Below are 24342 nucleotides of genomic sequence, written 5' to 3'. Positions count from 1 at the left end.
CTTCATCCCATCTTACACTTCCACCTTCCCGTGTCCTCAAGTCCACTCTCTATGTCTGTGTCTTTATTCCTGTCCTGCCCCTATGTTCATCAGAACCATTTTTTTTTTTAGATTCCATATATATGTGTTAGCATACGGTGTTCGTTTTTCTCTTTCTGACTTACTTCACTCTGTATGACAGATTCTAGGTCCATCCACCTCAATACAAATAACTCAATTTCATTTCTTTTTACGGCTGAGTAATATTCCATTGTATATATGTGCCACATCTTCTTTATCCATTCATCTGTCGATGGACACTTAGGTTGCTTCCATGTCCTGGCTATTGTAAATAGTGCTGCAATAAACATTGCGGTACATGTCTCTTTTAGCACTATGGTTTTCTCAGGGTATATGCCCAGTAGTGGGATTGCTGGGTCATATGGTAGTTCTATTTTTAGTTTTTTAAGGAAACTCCATACTGTTCTCCATAGTGGGGAATCAATTTACATTCCCAACAACAGTGCAAGAGGGTTCCCTTTTCTCCACACCCTCTCCAGCATTTTTGGATGATGGCCATTCTGACTGGTGTGAGGTGATATCTCATTGTAGTTTTGATTTGCATTTCTCTAATGATTAATGATGTTGAGCATCCTTTCATGTGCCTGTTGGCAGTCTGTATTATCTATTTGGAGAAGTGTCTGTTTAGGTCTTCTGCCCATTTTTGGATTGGGTTGCTTATTTTTTTGATATTGACCTGCATGAGCTGCTTGTACAATACTTTTGAACAGGCTGATGGTAAGATCACAGACACCATCTGAGACAGGGGTTAGAAGAATATTAGAACAAAATTTCTTTAAATGTCCTTTAAGTCTTGTAAACACACAATGAAAATTAGCGTCTGTACTTTTATCAATTCTCCTGATGTATCAATAACATAAAGCAGCCAGGGCTTCCTTGAGTTTGTAGAATGTGCCTGATTAAAGGCAAAGCATGGAACTAACTCAAAACCTTTAAATTCCTATGGCTTCAAAAGTCTTTATTTCAAGGCAAAATGTGGAAGGGAAAAAAGAATGACTAAATCTGTTTTTAGGAACAATCTAATCTGGTCCTTGGAGCTGAAGGCTTCATGGCAGAAGATACATGTCTGGATACAATTCAGTGGATATCAGTTTAAGTTCCTACATCATAAACTTAGTGCTGCTGCAGAATGGGGACCAGAGATGAAACAGTGCCACAAACCATGCCTTTTGGAGGCTCACGATTTAGTGAGGAGAAACAGAAATAACAATAATGGAATGAAATAACAATAATGGAATGCTGTCTGCAGTACCTGTCACGGCAGATAATAATAAAAGCATTATCAGCTCATATTTATTAAACGTTTAACATGTTCCAGACCCTGTGCTAGGACTTGCCACTTACTTAACCTTCCCAACAGCCCTATATGGTAGATAGCACATTTCTCACTTTGCAAATGAGAAAATTATACATTAGTAAGTTGCCCAAAATCACAGAGCTGCCCAACCAGAACCTGAGGTGTCCAATACCAGTGACCACTCCCTCAGCCACCAGAAGGTGTGATGCACAGTGGGAGAATGGGGAAGGTAGGTTCCCTACCGGCAGGTCAGCCCTTTTCCATCCTCTGTGATGTTGGCTCAGAACTGAAGGAAGAAGGGGCACAAGATCCATCCCCCAAAGCAGTCCCGAAGCTTTTCTAAAGCTCTGTGTGCCAGGAAAGGGCAGCACAGGGAGTGCTGTCAACCTTCTGAGCCTTGCCAAACAACTTAGGAACTAAGAAGACAAGCACAGAACACTGGGCCACCCAAATCAAAGCCTTTGGATTCTTAAGTTAACTTCAGAATAGAAAAGGGGTCATTGCTAACTAGAGAAGTAGATTCCTCTGTTCTTTGTGGCTAAGTAGAAATCATTTAACTGCTTTTAAGTCTTAATTTCCCCATGTGAAATGCTTATTCATTCCTCACTGGGGACTCCCAAGGTGTGCTTCCCATGATCTCTGAGAGCAACTTCATGTTTATACAGTATTATGATCATTTTAGAGAAAATTTATATCTCTGTACTAACTTTCAAATGCTTTTGGATTTTTTCTATTTCTGATAAAACGTATCTGTGATAATGGATCGCTGTTCACTCGCATCTCCGCCTCTTCCCCTTAGGGAGGAATATATTTCCTCGCCCTATCAGCTCTGTGCCTGGCCAAGTGACTTGATTTGACCAATGGAATGTTATAGACATGATATGAATAGAGGCCTTTAAATGAGCTTCCCTGGTTTGGTGTGGCACTTGAAAAAAGCATATGCCCCTCGGAGCTGCTGCCCCTTCAGCCTGGTCCCCAGAATGTGCACATCAGCTGACTTGTGCCTGACCTGAGTAGAACAGTGGACTGGCAGCCTGAAGCTGAGCCACCCAGCTGAATCCAGCTTCTACCAGCAGAACAGTCACCCTGTAGACCAGAGAGCATGAGAATAAGTGCTCAGTAGCTTAGCGTTAGGAGCTACTGAGTTTTGGGTTAGTTTGTTATGATGCATCATTGTGGCAGTAGCTGATTAATGCTTCATCATTTTATATCCATTGGAAAGGCTAAATTACAGGTACAAATACATGTATTTCTCAGTATCTCACACTCTTTGATTTTTCCCTTAAAATGTATTAACTGCACAGGCATCCTGTCACCCAAAACACACCATATCTCAATTACTTGAACAAAGATACAGGCACATTAGAATACAGAGAACAGGGTCACGTACTCTCAATAAAAACAAAAGCTCACTTTGACAGTGAAATGTTTATACTAACTTTTCCCCATAAGATGCAGAAGAGGGCTTCCCTGGTGGCGCAGTGGTTGAGAGTCCACCTGCCGATACAGGGGACACGGGTTCATGCCCCGGTCCGGGAAGATCCTACATGCCGCGGAGCGGCTGGGCCCGTGAACCATGGCCACTTAGCCTGCGCGTCCGGAGCCTGTGCTCTGCCACGGGAGAGGCCACAACAGTGAGAGGCCCAAGTACCACACACACAAAAAAAAATATGCAGAAGAAAAACCAGTATCTATTTTTCATGGAAGAGCTACATAAAATACTACCTTTCAGAATAAAAAAAAAGTACTGATGGTGAAATAGTATCTTCAGGCTCATATCTTCAGGTCTACATAATCTCCCTCAGTAATTTTTCTGTCCTTCCATCAGTATGTTTTAAGTTACTGCTGTCAAGACCATTCTCTCCTCTCGTCAACCCACACCCCCCCTTTCTGCCAACGTTTATATCCACTAAAATCTATACAAGATTTCACGAAGCTCCTGAAGAAAAGTTTTAAGAAATCCATAGGTCCCCAGAGTTTGAAAACTATACCAAACATTATTTGTTTGTGCATCATGATTACTGATCATCCTTTTCACTCCCACTCCAAAATAAAACAGCAAACACTAAATGATTTATATTAGTCAAAAATCTTTATCTCAACATGGATTGCAAAATATAAATAAAGCTTTTAGGTTTAAACAAAAAGCAAACTAGATTTGAAGAGATCTTGAGGCCAATTAGGGTTTCCCAGTCTCTACAGGGCTTTGAAGGTGGAAATGGGGTCCTTGAGCTATTTGGATGTTACAAAAAGCATAGTGAAAACTATAACCATAATAAAGCTACACAACATTCCACAACATCTTTTGGGGCTGGAGTTACTTTAACTCCTTCAGGTGACACTGGCTGACACATGTTGACAGGCGGAGGTCCCTGACAACTGCTCTTATCCCACCCTCCACCCCCTCCTCCTTTTTCTCTCTGCTCCCACCACCCCAGCCTCCCTGCTGTTCCTCAAGCACACCAGACACTCCTGCTCTGGACCTGTGCCCTTGCTGGTCCCTCTGCCTGAAACATTCTTCCCCCAGATACCCGAATGGCTCATTCATCCGCTACTTCATTCAGGTCCCTTCCGAGATGCCTCCCTCTACCTTATCTCAAATAGGCCTCTTAGCCTCTCTCTCCTGACTCACTCTGTTTTTCTCCACAGCGTTATGACTGTTTGACATTATCTTATGTATTTGTGTTTTGTCTGCTTCTCCTGTGAGCACGGACTTTGATTGCGTTGTTCGCTACAGTACCCGCATAGTTAGTACTCATAAATATGGATCAACTATATAAATTGAGAGTTTTAGATGTTGCTGCATGAAAATGCAGAAAAACAAAGCATTTAATTACTTACCAAGTCAGGTTGGTTGTTGGACAGAAATCTGTCAAGACTTAGAATCCATGGGGAGGGAGAAGGAAAATAACTAAAGGGACCCTCGGTAATTAAAGAGCTGGAAACCATTTTTAAAGTCAATTATTGATACGTCTCATAAGCCTGGACCAGCTGCTTAACTGCATCGGATCCCTGCATACTCTTTAAAGGGGATAACCAGTGGCAACATATTCTATAGGACTGAAAAGGATTTCAGTCACTGTCAGATACCATTTAGGAATAAAGTATTTTAAATACCCTCTGCAATCAGTAAAAAACTCAACTACTACCACTCAAGCCTCTAAAACAAGGCCTATCCTGGGACTTTCCTGAGAAGCTTCCAGCATTTGAGTATGTGACATTTCAAGAACTATTATTAAAGAGACGCACAGCCACTTAACGAGAACACGGCATTTTGTTAAGAGTCCTACAGTCATGTCCTTGAATTTCTTCATAAAAGTCCTATAAATCCTTTCGAATGATTCACAATAAACCATCACATCACAAACAATTCATACAAAATCATATCCTGTTTTTCCACTGCTTAGTTGGTACAACATGAAAAAATTGTGTTTTCTGTTTATATAGTTTAATAAACCTTTCTAGACCCCTAAAATGCCTTTTCTCCCAAATAGAAAATATTTATCGAATATGGAAGTCATTTTTCTAATCACATGATCTAACGTCTCAAAAACTTAGATCTAGACAAACAATACTAAATTAAGGCTGGTATATTGTGAAACGGCAAGAATTTGTGTGTGGAATGTTTTAACAGCTCATGGATTCCGACGACCACTCAGTACGACCTATTCAAACACAAACCAAAACTCTACCAGGGAAATCGAATCTCACCAAAGATCTCAAAGTAAAAATGCTTAACAAAGAACAGAAATGTATACGGTTATTTGGATTCACCTTCTTCCATTGTATTATGAAAACAAAGAGGATAGAAGAATCTGAGGAATGTGGCATTGGGAACACCATCATCGCAGATGCAAGAAGACGGTACAATTCTATCAGTATTAACGTTTATGGGGTGCTTTCTGGTTGCCAGGCCCCTCAAATGCATGTTTTTATTTAATCCTCATAACAGCACTCTGAGATAAATACTGACTTTCCTCATCTCACAGAAGCTGAGGTCGAGAGAAATTAAATAATTTGGCCAAGGTCACACAGGCAGTGGGACTGGAGGCAGCACCCCTGACCACCCTACAGAAACGCCTCCACGCCGCCGCTTCCTCCAGAGGCAATGAAGGGAACTCACTGGAGAGTTTTCTTCTCTTCAGAATTCTCCAGAGTTCCAACAGCTAACGCACTACGTGTGTGTGGTATCTCACTACACCTTGAGATACGTTCTATTACTCCCATTTTAGAGATGAAGAAAATGAGGCACAGAGAGATTATATCACTTGACAGAAGGAGCAAAGCCAGGATTCCAAGTGAGGCCAGCCAGCTCCAGGAACCCCAAGCTGAACTGCTGCTCCAGGGCTGTGCTCTAAACCCCTCCTGGCCAAGTTCTGTTGCCTGCTCATGACTTTAAATCACCATGGATTCTTCATCTATGGAATTAGCTAATCAGACTAGATCAACTCTAAGTTTCCTTCCAGTTTTCTAGTGGTACGATATTCAATCCATCTGCAAAAGGTTTTTTTCTTTCTTTGTCGTGAAGAAAACACCTAGGATAGAGTTTTTGAGTGGTCCTTTTTCTCCCCAAAGGAGGGAAATACCACTGAAAATGATCCTAATACACTTTCAAAACTAAGGCTCATTTTTTAGAATTTGGTATAAAAGAAAAATGATAAATTTTCATATTAAAAAAAGTCAACCATTTCACAAAGAGAAATGAGGAAAAAATATATGTTCTTTCCATTACACTTTACGTAGTTTGCATAGCTTCCCTGCTGGAAATAATGGTCTTCAAAGTTTACTCTGCATCTCAGCATTCACATGAACTCCATTATAAACACAGGGTCCATCCTTACAATCTCTCATTAAATACAGTGATTAGGTAAGATGCAGTAGTTTTCTCGTACAATGTTTTAAAACGCATCTGTATTAGTTGCAAACATTTAAAGATAGATTTCACATAAAAATCTTAATTCCCAGCTTCTAAAAGTAGCAGTAATAATAATAATTATAATAACAGAACCTGCGGACAAAGGCCCTGTACTCCGACCTGGGAGCACCGAGCTGCAGGTCAGTGAAGCAAGGGCTCTCTGGTTGGCCAGAGTTCCCTCTACTCCAAATTACACTGAACTTGGTCAGTTCACTCATACATTGTGTCCTGAGGATATCTGGGTTTGAGACGCTTAGGCCACAAGGTCCCCAGTTTGAGCATTTCCGCTCTAACGACATACCTGAGTTAGGATCAGGTCTTCATACTCACCTATATTAAATGCTTGCCGCCAGTAAAACTAAAAATTACATCTATTAGAATGGAAGCCCAAAAAGGTTACAGCTCTTTAAAAGTTTGATTCCTTGTTAACACTCCCTAATCCTCACAATGTTAATTATTTCATTAGTGTAAGCCACTGGGTTCCCAACCTTGGCAACATAATAGATTCAACTTTGAAGTGTCAGAAACACAGATGCTCAGACCCAGACCACCTCTGGTCAAGCACATCAGAAGGTCTGGGGGTGGAGCCCGGGCATCCTTATTTTTTCCAGGTTCATCCAAGTAACTCTGTTCTTGTTGAACACTACTGATGTAAACTCTACTGCTATACAGGGTGTGACTTATAAATCAATAAGACTGACTCCCACAGATAAGAAACATTCTCATTACTTTCCAACATATATGACAGACACTTAAGATGCTATCGTCTTTCCAGGTTTTGACAAAATATCATTTCTTTATTCTAACATCTGAAATGAAAAGCACATATAACTTAACATCTCTTGATCAAATTTTTTGGTCTGATGTTTGCATATTTTTACAGCAAACATTTTGGTGTGGGCCCCTGAAAGTGCTGAAGGGAAGCCAACATACAAACGGGAGTTTCCAGCCCAAGCAGAACACTGAAACGCATTGACTTAAGTCACACACTGTCAACCATTGGGTGGAGTTGGTGCCAAACTCCAGACGTCTAGTGTCAGAAATATTCTATCAAAAGATCTACTCGATAAAGATCTAAAATCTAAACTATCTATAAATTACTTGGGGCCTGTGTGGCACCTGCTGGGAGTCCCGAAAAGGAGTTTTAGCCCACAGACACACCAGCCTGTCAGATACCCCAACCACAGATTAGCTCCACAAGGACAGAGGCCTAGAAAAGTTCATCTGGAATTTTAGAGGTGAAAGCTTTCCGTAATACATATTTAGCTTGAATTTACAAAAAAGCCTCAAAAGCCCCAACACCTTTATTTGATGTTTGATACCTAAGGAAGCATGGGCATAACTTACACTTATTTATGCTTATTACCATGCTATTCCATTTACTTAACAGTAAGCTGTATAAATATGACTCTATAGATTCCCCTGCTTTTGCCTTTTTTTTTTTTTTTTTTTTTTTTAACGCGGGCCTCTCACTGTTGTGGTCCCTTCCGGACGTGCAGTCTCAGCGGCCATGGCTCACGGGCCCAGCCGCTCCACGGCATGTGGGATCTTCCCGGACCGGGGCACGAACCCATGTACCCTGCATCGGCAGGCGGACTCTCAACCACTGCGCCACCAGGGAAGCCCTGCCATTTTTTATATAATTATGCCATGTATTGAGAATCAGGCAGCTAAATTAGCATTCGAGAGACTTTCACTGAATGATTTAGGTAAGAAAAGGAGGACTTCAATTTTTAAGCCCAGATGTGCTCCTGCACCAGCCGTTCGAGGTCTGATGATACAGAAATGTGACCTAAAGTGTGCAGTCAGTGCCACCAGGGAAATGTCCATCAGGGAGGGCTCTAAACACATGCCAAGAGGTCAGGGCTCGTAATTCACAATGTTTGTATAGCTGGGTCCAGTTAGGTATCATTGGTCCAAACAGATTTTTAAAATAATGCACATGAACATAATGACATTATTTTAATTTTGAAAATCTAAAGTAAAAGAGAAGTTTGTAAGTGTTTACAGTGTTAGGTATTATGTTTGAAAAGTCGTCCACCCCCACATAAATAAGTATCGGTAAAGGAAAGAAAACCAGTCAGCATCTTTAGACAATTCAGTAATTATAACCATTTTAGAACTGCCAAATTATTGTTTTCATTACTGTTACTGTGATGCTGGGATGCTCATGGACTCTCCTAACCTACATAAACATTTTCTTAGAAGCCTTGAAACATTTGTTCCCTTTGGAAATGCAGCCATTCTGTGTGTAAGACACTTAGGTATACAACAGCCTTCTATTAAAATGCAAACATCTCATAAAAAGTCACAGTTTATAAAGAGCAAGTGCTAAGGTATATGGGGACACCTGAGAGCAAAGCCTGTCCCTCACTCCCCTGAGCATTTTACTGGCTGTGTACTTCATGCTGGGTTATTTGGTCTAGGTCTTGGTCTGTTTCTTATGTCAAATGGGACTCATATTGAATTCTTAAGCAATGCGTATAAAGCAGCTAACCAGTGCATCACTAGTGGACGCTTAATGATGGTAGTTATTGTTACTATTTTATATAAATCAGATTGTCAGAACTGTCCAAGTGGAATCAGGATTCAAAATCCAATTCTGTCTAGCTTCACAGCCCAAGCTTCTCCCCACTGCAGCCCCTGGCCTCCCTTACACCAAACATCCCTGGCAAAGATGTGGAAGGGATGTAAGATACTTTTTTGTCCTAGCATTGTTTAAGCCCTAGAATGTTCTAGACAACAAAATACGGTAGGTCAGGCAAAAAATGATTCAACTAAGCTTAGTAATATTCTCAATCTGGAAAAGGATTAACCAAGTTCAATTCCCAAGTGTAAAAATAAAGAAGTGGATTTCCTTTTCAAATCTCCCTTTAAAAAAAAAAAAAAGTCTTCTTAAAATGTCCTTAATATAAACTACCCTAAACTAATTACATAACTAGTGTCTGTATGTGTGCCATTAACATATACACATAAACAAATAAATATGTAAGTCCTCACATATGCACACCTCCAGAGATGATTAGCTTCAAAAATGCTTTTCACTGCCCAAAGTTCCCTTTGTAACTTATTCTTTCCACAGCCCAAGACGTTTCTTGATTTTTATTTTCATTTCATTTCTGAAAACACTTCTTGAGGAAGATGCTAGGAGGATGGCAAGGCCCAGTCCTACAGAAAGGGGCCAAGTTTCCGGGGGAGTCCATAGGTGGCTACCATAAAGTACGGTGCACACAATTCTGGCAGAGACATGAGCCAACGCTACAGCACAAAGAAGGAAGGACCAGTTATGATGATGCTATTTACTGAGGGAAATGTTTGTTTTTTAATCTTACCAAAATAAACAAGCATTCTAGTCATATTTCACCAGATAAGGTATTTAACTAATATGGTAGCATATTTAACTCAAAATTAGAAGGTGGTACTTCTAGGATAGAAATGTCTAATTCATAGCTTGCTGTGAGGGTGAATCAGATACTGTATGAAAATTGTTTAGAACTGTATCTGGCACATAGTAATGACTCTCTAATTAGTACTAAGAAATGGACCCAAGTTTTACAGGGCCTGCAGCTTTAGACCCTGTTTATGAAAAAAACTGCAACATTATAAATACAAAATGCTTAGAAAAGTGATTATTTAGATTTTAAAAAATCACAGCAAAATACAAAGTTTTAAAGCTGACATTACCAAAACACCACAAAATCGAAATTCAGAAAAAGAATCCAGTATGTGAATTAATTTATCACCTGAAACACTGCTGTAAATACTTCTTTGGGGCTGCACACTCTTGATTACTTCTCATATGACAATGATTCATATTAATATCATTTTCTATACGGCACAAAGATAAATTGGTCTTTCCTCAAGCATGGGTGATCAAAATTTATTTTTAATTATTGATAATTCAGAAAAGTTACTTTTAGCCTCATAGCTCTTTATGATGCCATATAAATTTTTAGGATTGTTGTCAAATTTGTAAACACTTATTTTCTTTCACATGTGAGCCACAAGAGTTCAGGGCATTCTAAGTCTCCTTGTGCATTGACTAACTTTAAATATTTTTTGTACTGATGACACTCAGTAATCAGTTTGTTGTGTTTTTTGTTGTCACTGATATGTGTTTACGTATGTGTGTATCTACACATTTACACACTCACGTCAAACAAGAAACTTAAACACGGAATTCCCATTAAAAAACATGGTGCGTTTATAAATGTATATTTGCATTATTGAGTATATTCCTAACAGAAAGAACTTCCATGTCAAAGACACTTAGATGAGAACTGAATCTTCTACTTACAATTTTATACATCTAATAAGTAGAAGAATTTTCCAGACTAGCTTCTGGCTCCATACCATATTCAAACCATATTCCCACCAGCAGAAGTCATAGTACAGATTCATGCTGCAATATTAACCCGTCCCTGCCCCTTTTTGTACAGACCCTAGGTGAGCTGGCACATTGGCACATCCCCAGGTGGACGACATTCCTGGGAAGTGATTCCTACCCTAGGATGGCTAGGAATAACTTAACTAGACACAGAGACGACTGTGAACTGAATAAATGCATCCCACTCAACCCAAACTAAAAGTGTCCCCAATTCAACTGCCCCTTAGCTATATCTCAGAAACACTCTCAATTCCGATGTCACTGAATCCAAGGAGAAATGTTACAGAAGGGAAGTCAGAGTGGAAAAGGATAATGTTACCCGACTGCTGTTAAAATCTTACACCCTACAAATTTTACAAGTTATGATGTCATCCATGAATGCATGGCTGTGTACACTGGTGGGCTCCTCTAGGGCCTTGGAAAGGGCTGGGTGAACCCAAGCAATATATTCAGAAATGGTAAAACATATACTGTACAAGTGAGGGGCCCTGGGGCTTGCAATTCATTAGCTTCACAATAAATCTGCCTCTGTGGTCCTGATTATTCTTCATCATTTATCTCAGTCTGTACATGTCTGGTCTCTCCAAATAAATTTCAATCCTTTGGAAACAGGAAGTACAGTCCTAAGTACTGTAGATAGAAAATACTCAAAAATGTTTGTGGTAGTCCTCACTATGCACAGTGATCTAGGGAGAGAGAGAAATGTATATATATCCACCTATAAATACACATATGTATATATGTATACATATATCTGTGTGGTGTATATACACATACATATATAAATACACATATACATACGCCATTTATGTATGCATTATATATGTATTTGTATTATATATTTTATATATATAACATTTATCTACACATTATGTATATATATTAATTCTATATATGTATAATACCAAAGAAAGAGTGAGTCTTTTCAAATTAACAGCATGGTATCCAGATCTTGTCCCTTCAAGGAGGTCTATCTCAGAAGAAAGGCACTATTAGAGCCTGGCAGACAGAGAACAGGGCTTCCTTTAGGAGGCCAGTGGGTGAGCCAGGCCATCAGGAGACTATCAATGCTCTCTAGTGCTGGACAGAGAGTCTGTAGTTAGTGACCCAAAAGAGGCACTTTGACGTCTGCCAAAGTGGAGAGAGAGTTATTGGGAAGACTTCATCCTTAAAGAGAATATCCATTAATCTGGTCTGTGCTTGCAGCTGGACTTTAAAAAAAATAGGTGAAAACTACTGCATGATTACAGTGCTTAGTGCAAGGGGAAAATATAATTTTCTTTCAACTGATTTAGCATATTAAATGAAAGCCTTTTTTTAAAGAAACATATAATAAGTTTCTGACATTTGCAGTTTCCGATTTTCAAATTCTAAATAAAACAACATCTGCTATTCAAGAATAACACTTTAGCCAGGTCAGTATGGAACAAATCTATTATCTCGTCATGAAACAAAATGTATTATCTGCAATCCAGCAAGTACTGATGTTTCTTCAGTAGTACCCAGTCTGTACCATGTCTGCACTGTTAAGATCTGAGGGCAGGGGTAAGGATGGGGTGCGGAGGGAAACCTAAGGACATGCGGGGTATGATTCTTGTCCTAAAAGCAAAAGCTGGAAAAAAAAGGGAGGATTTTTAAGGGCTTCAATAGTATTGTGCCCTGTCTCTCAGACCTCAGTCTAAAACTCAAGGCCTTTGGCTTCCAGACAGTCCTAGGAAAGCCCCTCTCATCACGTATCACCAGCCTGCTCCAGTCTGGAGGCTTCTTCCCTGTCATCAACAGAAGAATCGGGTTTTCTGAAAACAGCTGTCAGTTTGCACTTCTAGAATTGTCAAGGTGGGAAATGTCACCAAAATAATTGCACTCTAAAGGAAACTAGTTTCCAAAGAACACGAATGCCTCTGTCAAGTTAGTTGGCTGTAGGCAAGAGTTTTTCTGTCTGTGCGTTTCAGTCATACATCAGAAAACATGGACAGGAGAAAACAATCAAAAACTTGTGAAACTTATGAGACAGGATGTTCACTAGCAAGGTTTTATAAAGGGTGATTTGACTGCTTTCAGGTGACAATTGGGCAAATGGAAAAGCCACTAAAGATGGTGTTTTGGAGGAAGTTTTACATTTAGGGGTCCCCCACTGGGTGGTGTGTGCACACATGTGTGTGCGCCCACTCATGCACACACACGCACTTAAAATCTCCCTGGCTCTCTACCTAGGACCTTCTAGTGAACCATGGGAGGGATTAACAGGGCATCCTGCCACCAAGCCACAGGGTACAGGCGAAGAGCAGGGCGGGCAGTGACAAGCCTTTAATTCATCCATTTATTCATTCAGTCATTCCTTCTCTCCACAGGAAATGCCCTCGTGGGAATGTGCCCACAGCCCCAAGGCACAGTGCCTCTTTCTAGTCTTGGGTTTTTTTTCAACTAAACGCAGGCCACAAGGAAAGGCCATGTTGGAAGCCGCTGGCCTTGACACCACTTCCTAGTCCACAGCGGCAAAGGCCTTTGCCAGAGTCTAAAGTACCTCTGGCCACACGGAAGAGAAGGTGGCCAGAGGCTGCAACCCCAATGCTGGACTGTGGGTGTCCCATTTCTGACTCTCAGTCTTTCCTGGGACAGGCCTGGTGATTTTATATAGTTGTAGGTGGATACCACCCACATTCTATTAACCTCTAATGTAGACCTTCATAGGATTCCAACATACTTACTTAGCAAACACATAAAATGGCAAGAAACTGGATGACGTACATAACTTACTACTACTGAAGTAAGTGAGTACTTTACACATAGTAGCTCACTTAACCCTCATCAGCCACTCCACGGGGTAGGCGCTGTTATGAGCCTCATTATACAGAAGATGAAACTGAAGCTCAGTGTGGTTAAGTCATCTGTCCTTAGTCAAACGGCTGACAAGTGGCAGAGATGCATATTCCAAACCAAGCAAACGGGGTTCACCATGGCGCCTCCGAGATGATCCTCATCTCAAGGGGTCAGAGTTACTTCCTGAAGGAGGAAGCAGACCGGCTGGGGGTGGAAGGGGAGCAGGGCCAGGGCTGTCTAGCTCTTCAGCTGTCTGGCAATTTGGCACAAGCCCAGGTCTGCATACCCGTCTGAAATTCAAATTCCAGCTCACACTTACCAGTCACGGAAACTTAGGCGAGTTAAGTAATCTTTCTGTGCCTCAGTTTGCTCACCTATAAAGTGGAGATAATAAGGGCCTACTACATATCATACACCCATCTATTTAGTATACAGTAGCACGGCTTTAAGATAATGCAAATTTTTACCAAACTGTCCTTGGAGCCAAATCCTACATTATTGATAGTAACTACCTTATTTTTCTTTCCGGAGACTTTGACCTTTATTAATTAGATGGTTTACAAATCTATCCTACGAAATGAAGCAGCATGGATTTATTACCCGGATTTTAGAGATGAGGTGACTCACAAGAAGAAACCTGCTGACATTCAGGGTCAAGACCCAACCAAGTCATAGCTACTGCAAGCCACCATTAGGCAACAATGCTCCACTTCCTTATGGGGCCCCGACAGAAAAGTCTTAGTCAAGAATAGCAAAACTGGGCTTCCCTGGTGGCGCAGTGGTTGAGAGTCTGCCTGCCAATGCAGGGGACGCGGGTTCGTGCCCCGGTCTGGGAAGATCCCACATGCCGCAGAGCAGCTAGGCCTGTAAGCCATGGCCGCTGAGCCTGCGCATCCGGAGCCTGTGCTCTGCAACGGGAGAGGCCACAACAGTGAGAGGCCCGTGTACCGCAAAAAAAAAAGCAAAACTGAGGCTCCCAACACCTGGGGAAAGTTCTAAATGACCTGCTCGTTTAGTACCATCACAAGAATAACCGAATCTGGTCAAATCTGTGTTTCAGTTTAAGAGGTGCAAGTTGCATTCTTGTTCCCTCTGCCTGGACCTTAATGTTCCCTGTTTGTCCTCATGGCTAACTCCCTCACTTCTGTCAAGGTTTTGGCTCACCTATCAGCTTCTCAGTGAGGCCTATACTGGCCAACCAAGTGGAAATTCCAACACTTCATCTCCCAATCCACCTTAGCCTGCTCTAATCGGTCTCTTCCATACCACTAACCACCTGCCAACATACTATATAATTTACATCTTATGCTGACTATTTATTGTCTATCTCCCACCACTAGAACATAACCTCCCCAAAGGTTGGGATCTTTGTTCACCAAAATATACCAAGTGCCTAGAACTGTACCTGGTACAAAATTGGTGCTCGATATCTATCAGTATATAAATAAAAATCAAAATGCTTTTGATTCTTACAAATGTACCAAATAATCAAATCTAGTAAGAATGATTAAACAGTTGTCTTTCTCAGACCAAAAGCCAAAGACTTCACAGCACTGGGATGCACAGACGGAGCAGACATCTCATGAGTCTGTGACATGACCTTCAGTGCTAAATTTAGGGCTCTCAGTGTTTCTATGATTCCTAGTTACCAGTTCAACTTCACCTACCTAGGATGTGTATGTCAAGAGTGTTTCTACAAACTCAAGTATTTACTCACAATAAGAAGCAAACAAATCCTGATCAGCTTTTCCCATCTCCAGGAAACAAAGCCAGGCTATGAATGAACTGACAGTGAAGCTGATGGAGAAACACTTCACACCTGCAGGGCTGTGGGATTTCTAGGCAATTTAAGTTGAGGGGGAAGGGTTTTAGTTGGGGTACCCAGCTTGTGCACGGAGACAGGTGCTCCAGGACTAAACCAGCAATGAAATGCAAGGAAGAAAATGGGACCTCAGGTGCAGCACTCCTCCAACAGAAAGGAAAAGAGCTAAAACAGATGATGGTGCAAATCACACTTCCTTTGGCTCTACAGCCCCAAATCCTCGTTCCTAATGGGTATGGATAATTGGTTAACAACAAGAACTGAGTGTACACGTATAACAGCTACTCTCAAATTAATGCACTTAATTAATCTGAACTAAGCAATACAGTTATAATGAAAACTATGGGCTTTGTACACTAAAGGCCTTGAAAAATCTGTCATGCAAGAAATATGCCATATTCCCATCTGTAAACCTTCATTTCATTACTGCTTAAGGATTTTGACTAGTGGTTAAATGGTAATAACTCAGAAAGGTCAAGATGGACCTGTTACTTGAGCACATCTCTAATACTCCTATAATTGCTAAATAACAAACTCCTTGAAAAAATTAAAGATAATATTAACATATATCTTAGTAGTCTTCATGCATCATTTTAATGTGGCCACTTGATGACAAAGACTCAGAATTGGTAAATCATTAAAAATAACAATCTCTCCAAAAATTTATAGACTGACCCACAAACAATAAATTCCACTTAACAATACATGTAGTATAGAACATTCACCAAATGCTTTATCTGGTATATTTTCACTCATGTCCCTTCATCGGAAGTGTATTTACATGACACTGCCTACTAAGTAGGTTGTTTTTATTCTTCTTGAGGTCAATTCTTATTTCTTTCTGCATATGGGGCTGTCTTTGAAAGTAAGGGGCCTCTCCTCAGTTGAGGTACAGAATAGTTTCACTTGGTCTCTTCAGCCAGGGAATTCTAAGTGTTTGTTCATCTAACATTTACTTTCCATAAAGTTTTCTATTGTCAAACTAATTCCAAAGTATAGTAATTGTTAGCCGCGCCTCCAAATTCACCTAAGTCATAGCTACTGTTATAAATTTAAATGTTCAATATTTTCACTAAGAGAAAAACACTAGCCCTTTGGGGGTGACCATCACTTAAAAGTTTTACAAAATTTATGGACCACTTAACCCTCTTAAAAATGTTTGCACGATACTAAAAACAATTTCTACAAACTTAAAGAATCTGTGATTCACCAATAGTTTTAAATTATCTAACTGATTACAGACTTAAACCCTCAAGAAGGATAACTGTCTTTAACACATTTTAATAAATATAATTTTATTTTCTTTTAACCAGCTAGTCCAAGTAGGCAGGCAATGTGGGGAAATTATTACTTACATTAATTACAGTTTATCCTAAACTAACTGTGAGTGAATGGGATATGCAATGACAGCCTTCCCTAGGTCAGGAAATGTTATTTATATAGTTATATAATACATATTTATTATATTTATATTTTTTATTTATTATTGAAAGTAAGAGAAACAACTTCAACTAACAAAATTTCCATTGGAGCTTTGCATTACTGGAGTTTTAGTATTATTTTAAACTACCCATCATGAAAAATCTGATTTATCCTTTAAGCACCTTCAGTTATTACTATTCAATCATGATGATGAATCAGCAAATATGTTACTGCATTAAACTGCTTTTAAGACTACCAAAACTTCCCTAGCTCTTCTGTCACCTTTATCAGAGGAGATGGCAAAAGTTATTACACGGATGTTTTAAAACTTCGTAAGTTTCAAAACCTGGACAATTACTCATCCAGATTATGTTTTGAAAAATGGTTTGTAGACATTTTCAATGAGTATTTCCCGTTCTGGATGTCCCATCATATACCCATTTTAAACTAGCATTCAACGTTTATTAAGCACTCACTGTGTGCAAAGAGAAAGCATTATACTAAGAGAAGGAGCTTAAGGCTCGGCCTCATTTTATTCGTGCATAAATACACAGCAGTCGTGATTTATTCTCTCAACTTTGTAGAAACGTGAGCTGCATCCACATGGCAAAATCCATAGCATTCATTGGGAAATGACTTTCTGGGGGCAATTCACAGGTTCTCTGGATTAGGCAGCCCCGTTGGGGCATCACGCGGGCCCTTCATCTTCCAGCCCACACAGGACAACTCGTGGGCTCCGGCCACACCTTCCGCAGGTGGCTGGATCGCCCGAACCACACGAACCCGACCCATCTCTCCTCGCAGCAGCTTCGGATAGGAGCATGGAAACGTGTGCAAGGGCTTCTGCTAATTAAAGGACTTGTTGAAAGGCCCCGGGGTCTTGGGCAGGAAGAGAAAGCAGCCGCCCCGCGGGGTCCCCCTCCCCCGCGGCCACCAAGTCCCCGGCGCCCGGGGCGCTGCGCAGGCCGCCGCTGCGGATACCCGGCGCAGCCGGCGCACCTCGGGCCTAGCACCATTTGAAAGGCAAATCTCAGAGCCGGAGCGCATTTAAATGCCCTGCCCCGGGTCCTGGGGGACTGCTCTCCAGCGGACGCAGCCGCAGGGGCCTCCGGGGCGGCGCGGCCCTGGGCGCTGGGCGCGGCCCGCGGGCGCACCCAGGACCTCAGCCCGCAGCGCCCCGGCAACCGCGCCAGGCCGGGGCAGAAGCGGGCGCCCTCAGGCCAGCGAACCCTGCCGCCGCCGGGGGAAAGAGCAAGCGCCGCGTCCTCCGGCCGCGGCTCCGGCCCCCTCCCGACGCACCACACCTAGCAACCAGCGCTGACAGGACGCAGTGGCGGCGGTGCCGGGAGGAGGAAGCGGAATGGCTGCCGCGGTGGAGCCACCCCCGCCCCCCCGCTCCCACCTCCCAGCGGCTGCAGCCGCCGCCGAGCCCTGACAGCTCGAGCCCGGGCGGAAGCGGCGGGCGGCTTGCAGCGCCCGCCCCCAGCCGCCCCCAGCCGCTCCGACCACCCGGGCCAACTAACTCCGCGCTCCTGCCCAGAGCCGGCCGGTCGCCCCGCCAGCCCCGCCGCGCCCTCCGCCCCGCGCCGCATCGGTCCCTCCCCCCGCCGCCCCCTCCACCGCGCAGCCCCACTCCCACCACTTCGCCGCGGGCGCGCACGCCCCTCGGAATCCCCCAGCCCGCCAGCGGCACCTCGGGGCGCCCGCCCCTCCCCCTCCCTCTCCCCCAGCCCCACCCTGCCCCCATCCCCACCGCACCTCGCGCCTCCGCATCCCGCCACCCCCATGCCCCGGGCTCCCACACACCCTCCCCGCCCCGCCGCCGCCTTCCTCCCTCCTGACCACCCCTGGCCATTCTGGGGTTCTCGCCTGGGCAGGAGTTTCCGCGCGCCGGGCACCCCCGCCCACCCCCGGGCCATTTACCGATGTGGTTGTCTTCGATGTGCTCGATGAGGTCGGCCAGGGTGGGGAAGTGGAGTCCGCAGCCCCCGAATCGGCAGGTATTAGAGAAGAAGGAGGCGGCGGCGATGCCTGTCATGGTGCTACATCGAGAGCCCCCCTGGTGTCGGCTCAGCCAGCGCCGGGCGGGCGGAGGGAGGGAGGGAGGCAGGGTGGGGTGAGGAGAGGAGGGGCTGGGGGAGGGGGAGAGAGGCGGGGTGAGGGGAGCGCAGAGGACCGGACGGAGGGAGAGGGGGCGAGAGCGATGGAAGGATTGCGAGGAGAGACCGGGAGGCAGAGGGGAGGGGAGGCGGCGGCGGCGGCGTCGGCGTCGGGAGCGGCGGGGGGAGAGGCGGGGGGAGGGTGGGGGTGGGAGTGAGGCCGCCGCAGCTGGGAGGAGGGACCAGGGCGCGCGGCAACAGCTGTGCGGCCCCAACCTCCGCCCCTGGACCGAGGCCTCACCTGGGAGCGCCTGCCACCAACTTTATCTCACTCGGCCTGCCCTTCACAGTTGGTAATACATGCAATCTGTTTGGAGCCTCCTTGGTTATGTGTATTACATTCCTGGTATATATACATCTATTAATTACACTTACCTCCCTGCAGTGAGAACTCAGGGAGTTACCCAGGCCCCTCTCAGGGACATTTGTTTGCACCTGGCCACCTGTCTAGGTTTGACACTGACATTCACAGGGGACCCAGGAAAGGTAATTGTGTGCAACTTACTCCTTAAACCTTCTTTTAAAAAAAGCCCATTTTCTCTGGAGGTTTGTACTAATTGATTTTAATGAAGTTTCCCTCTAGGCCAGAAGAAAATCTTAGCTTTATTTAAATTTCAAAATAGAGTGCTTGATTGTCAAGTGCATTTGCCTGTGTTTTACATGTGTACCGCGTTTGTAATACTCCCTGCTCCTTTTGGGAAAATGAAAACTAATTTCATTTCCCCAAATTATAATATCCCACTGCCCCATCTCAGGTCTGGGGATTAATCCATCTGTCTCCCTGGGAGCAAAACTATCACAGCAGAAAGGACAGTGCATTGGTGAAGGCTAGAAGGAGTAGAAACAGGGTCAAGGGACATACTTTCTCTTCATTTAAAAGAGAGAGATCCTTCCAATCAATCTAGATTACACCATCCTGTGAGCATTTAAACCATAATGTTAACCAGTTAAGCATTTAGGCTGAATCAGGTAGCTTCTCTGAAACCAACATTTTGCTAAGAATCAATTACCTCCTCGTCCCCAACCCCACCCCCAATTTCACTGGTATTTTACCTTTAAAGCTTGCATTCTCCAATAGCACTTTTACAGTTGCCTACATATTACCAGTAGTTTATGATGCAACAGTGCATTTTTTCATTATGCAAGTATACTGAATTTAGCATTTTTCTTCAGGACAAATTTCACTTACCCTCTGGTGCAGACACATAGAGAAATAGTATTCCCCTGTCCATAAACTATATTCATCCCTAGTCTTATTTCTAGTAGGCTTCTTAATTCTTTTCATAGAGGAAAGGCACCACAAAAAGTTTTACAATCTGACAGTCACAGCAATTGGGGGTGATGAGTGCCCTCACCCATGGCATTTCCTCTTTTCGAGCCCATCTCTTCTGTCTGCCAGATCACAAGGTAACAACTTGTGCTGAGATGAGAGTTGGGTTGGTTGAGGCTCGGGTAGTGGTATGGCTGAAGTTTAGTTTGGTGCCAAGAATGATTTCCTGGGCCCACTTGGGGGTGGAGACAGGGCCCGGGTGGGCCTGATAACGAGCCAGGGACCCAGTTGGCGGGAGACTGGAGCCAGGGCCAGACAAGGGTCTAAAGAGCAGGAGTAAGAATTCTAGCTCTTGAATTAGAATTTTGCAGCTGTGCAGTGCATTCAGCTGCCCAGTCTGGGAAGGCCTTCAGCTAAGAGCAGGCAGAACACACACCACACCGAGTAACAGGACAGGGAAATGCAGTGCAAAAGCTTCAGCCAAAACGACGCCAAAACAGGTTCCCCCTAGAGATGAGTGTTAGGGACCCCCACCATGAGGCAGCATCGAGGAAGCAAGGAAGAATGGAGAGCTTTGGAGAAGTAGCAACTTTGTCCTCTGGAGGAGAAACTGTCTGTGTGGAATTATTAACTCCAGAGAGAGTGCGAAGAGGAACAGAGGTAGTTCAGGCAAGAGAGCTCAGAGATGGAAAGTGCCAGAAATGTGCAGATGAAAGATGAAGGAAGTAAAGGGACTGGGTTTCACTAATGTTTAAGTCTCCACTACCTGCTATGAGTTTCAGTATTCCTAAAATAAAACCTTCACAGGCCACATTTAATAAATAGAATTTTTAAAATGAAACAAGCCAAAATAACCTATAAAATGAATCAAAATTTTGATTTTTAAGATTAAAATTTTTTTCTTTATCTTGGGCAATTATTAATATTTTGAAAGGACTCAATTTATTTTGCATAAAATAACCCACTCTAATTCTTCATCTGTGAACTGAAGCTCTGCTTATATGACACACTGCTCATCCTATTTTTTTAAAATCTGCACACTGTAGGCATTTCTGGCCTTTGTATTAGATACATAATCATGGTCTTTTAGATCTGGAAGATACTCTGGCCAGCAGACCCACGGGCTTTATAGATATGGTACACTGAGGCCAGAGGCATGGAGTGAGTTCTTTCCATGTACACACAGCCAAGTTTCCTCTCTGTATTTTTAGTGTATTCAGTAAGGCATCAACAGACATTAGAAGGACAAAGATACAGTAACCACCAGCAAACTTTTAAAAAATTGCTTTACAATGGCATGCTTACCATTATATACTTGCATTTATAAAAATGTTTGTTTCAAGGGTGTCCCTTCATATAAAGTCAACATGAAGCTATAAAAATCTATAGAAGAGGGCTTCCCTGGTGGCGCAGTGGTTGAGAGTCCGCCTGCCGATGCAGGGGACACGGGTTCGTGCCCCGGTTCGGGAAGATCCCACATGCCGCGGAGCGGCTGGGCCCGTGAGCCATGGCCACTGAGCCTGCGCATCCGGAGCCTGTGCTCCACAACGGGAGAGGCCACAACAGTGAGAGGCCCGCGTACCGCAAAAAAAAAAAATCTATAGAAGAAACACTTCAACTTATTATGTCCCAGAGAAAGTGATGGCTGATATATCTCTATACTTAAAAAAAAAATTGTCCCCCTGATTTTGGTAGTAAAAATATTTCAAATAAAAGGGACAGTGAGAGAATTGAGGAGTCAGAAGGAGATGATGGTGGTTGTGGACTAGAAGTGCTCTCTGGGTTTAAGACCCCTTTCTTGGGAACCATTTGCCTCCCCCGAGATCATGTCCTCCCAATGTGTAGGCCCACAGGAAATGCAGGCGTACAGTGACCCCAGAGCTTGGTACTTACCATTACAAATGCTCTGGGATCTAGTAGCAATCTCCAAAATCCAGCATGGCTATTGCCCACAAAATGGGGCAGCTGCCAGGAAAGTGTGAATCCATTGGTCTCAGAGAGCCAGTCGAAGCCACCAAAGGACTCTGCTTCTTGTCTGGCCTCCACATACAGGATTTGGTTCATTTAGGTATACACTGATCATCAAAAGTGGGCACTTCCTGTGTCCGGCGTGGACATCTGTTAGCACTACAAGAGGATGTCTGTGAACACTGGATACTGTTAACTCTCCATACTGCCTTCAACTCTTTCTCAGGTTTTCTGGATCATTCTTCCAGGTCCCTCTTAAGGTACTTTTCAGGTTTACTGGATGTAAACAGGCCCTTAAGGGCTTGAGGCACTCCTTTTACTGCCACCACTACATAGACTGAGTAGATCGTGGACACAGGTAGGTCTTCTTCAACTCTTGCCAGTCTGGCCACTTATAAGAATATATGACACTCCCCAGCTCTTGAAGACTCAGGCTGCCAGTTATGCCAACAGCAACCTTTGCTTCAACAGGATGTTTTCTTGAGGTTCCCACCTTCTTCCAAGGAGGACAGTGTCTATTCCAGATTTTCTTGTTTAATATGCATGCAACCAAGTCTTCAAGGTCTTTGTACCGCTTTTATTCCAGCTCAGAAATGAATCAGCTTTATCTGCTCTTTGGTGATTAATTCTCATTTTGGCCCCCAGTCTCATTCTGCCTAGAATTAAGCATTGGCCTTAGAATGAGTAACGGGGGTTCTCTAGTTGGACAACACCAGTGACAAGTCCTAATGGGTGTTACCCTAAGGGGTGTTACCTTAAATTCTCTACCCTCATGCTTCTGCCTTACTGACTATATACATAGTTATGGCATTACATTTCTAGTTTTTTGTAAGATTTCTCCAGAATAAAGTAGTAAAATACCCAGCCATGGACTGCCGTTCTAACTGAGTTCTTGGGTTTACACCCCTGCTGCAATCTACCACATGCACCCAAATAATAGCTCCAAACCCAGCTCTGATGGGATTTGGCCAGCCCAGTCTGAGGTTTAAATAAGGTCATGAGAGCAGCCAACCAATCACTATTTCATTCGTTTCCTGACATCTTGATTGAACATCTATGCCAGGTTCCTGTTGTACAGCTCCTGAAGGTATATTTATAGAGGAACTGCCTGGACAGTGACCTCAGGATTTGTAAACTCTGGAGCCTGATCCACTGTGCAACACATGAGGGATACAATTTGAATATGACCAGTACAGTGTCTCCTCATGAGGGAATGCCAAATGCTTTGCAAGTCCTCCTGAATCAGTTCCTAGAGCCTGCCTGGGGTGGCTCAGTGGACTCCACATACTGTCCTCTTGGCTGCTCTGGTGTCTGACATTTCCCTCCTTTCCAACTCTGGCTCACTCAGGTGATAAATCTTGTTGCTCTTGACTGTATTGGAGCCACTAAAGCACTAATGCTTACACAAGACTGCACAGCCTTTCTGCCCAGAGATGTGTCTTTAGGCACTGGCGATGCTCACCCAGCAATGCCCAGTGTTGAAGATTCTCTATCCCTTCAAAGGCTTCTAGCACCTTTTTTGTCCTAGCCTTTTGAGGTTTCATCAGCTCCCACAAGCACAATCCTTTCCCTCTAGGACTCAGACAAGCATCAATGGAAACTGGACGAGAGGATCAAGTTGGGAATACTGCTCCATGATCTCCCCTCCCCTGCTAGAATCCCTCAGCGCCAACCTGCACCATCAGAATAAGCTTTCTATTCAATGACCTTCAATAATTGGATCTCTGCAGAAACCTCCCAGCCTTACCTCCTGCAGTTTCCTCACCTATACTGACAGTTCAAGATGGATCAAATTATTTTAGTTTTCAAGATGCATTCACTGTACCTGCACAGGCCACCTTGCCTTTGCATGTGTTGTATAGCCTGCCTGAAATATTCTTTCCTCTTCCCCTCTCCCCCCACACCAAACACAACTTCAGCAGCTCATCCTGTCACCTTCTCCAGAAAGCCTTCCCTGCATCCTGTCTCCTCTTCCTTCACTGCTGAGCTACATGTTTATCATCTGTGCTCCAGCCAAGCTCCCTCTGCATTAATTTTGACTGTTGGCTTACTGGTCTTTCTTCTCCTCTAGACCAGTAGTTCCCAAACCTTTTAAATCAAGAACCCCATCGATAAAAAAATTTAAACCTCGATCACATGAACATTCATGTTTTTATTTACAAATTATATATAGACACTACTACTCAAATATAGTATGCATGTTATAAAGTAAGACAGATGCT

The 24342-nt window shown here is 43.4% G+C and overlaps 1 protein-coding gene across 2 annotated transcripts in view; it reads right to left on the bottom strand.

Annotated features, from left to right (window-relative positions):
- JAZF1 (JAZF zinc finger 1) overlaps positions 1-18986 on the bottom strand; it is a 339872-nt gene extending 320886 nt beyond the window's left edge. The window contains exon 1 of one of the 2 annotated variants that reach the window (XM_049714869.1): positions 18647-18986. In XM_049714869.1, the coding sequence (XP_049570826.1) occupies positions 18647-18761 (115 nt within the window). In that variant the 5' untranslated portion in view covers positions 18762-18986. The remainder of the gene's footprint in view (positions 1-18646) is intronic. The other variant, XM_049714870.1, reaches the window with a different exon arrangement.
- Between the last annotated feature and the right edge of the window lie 5356 nt (positions 18987-24342).

Source organism: Orcinus orca, chromosome 9, assembly GCF_937001465.1.
Source record: "Orcinus orca chromosome 9, mOrcOrc1.1, whole genome shotgun sequence".
Lineage (NCBI taxonomy): Eukaryota > Metazoa > Chordata > Mammalia > Artiodactyla > Delphinidae > Orcinus > Orcinus orca.
This window is presented reverse-complemented; position numbering and strand designations above follow the sequence as displayed.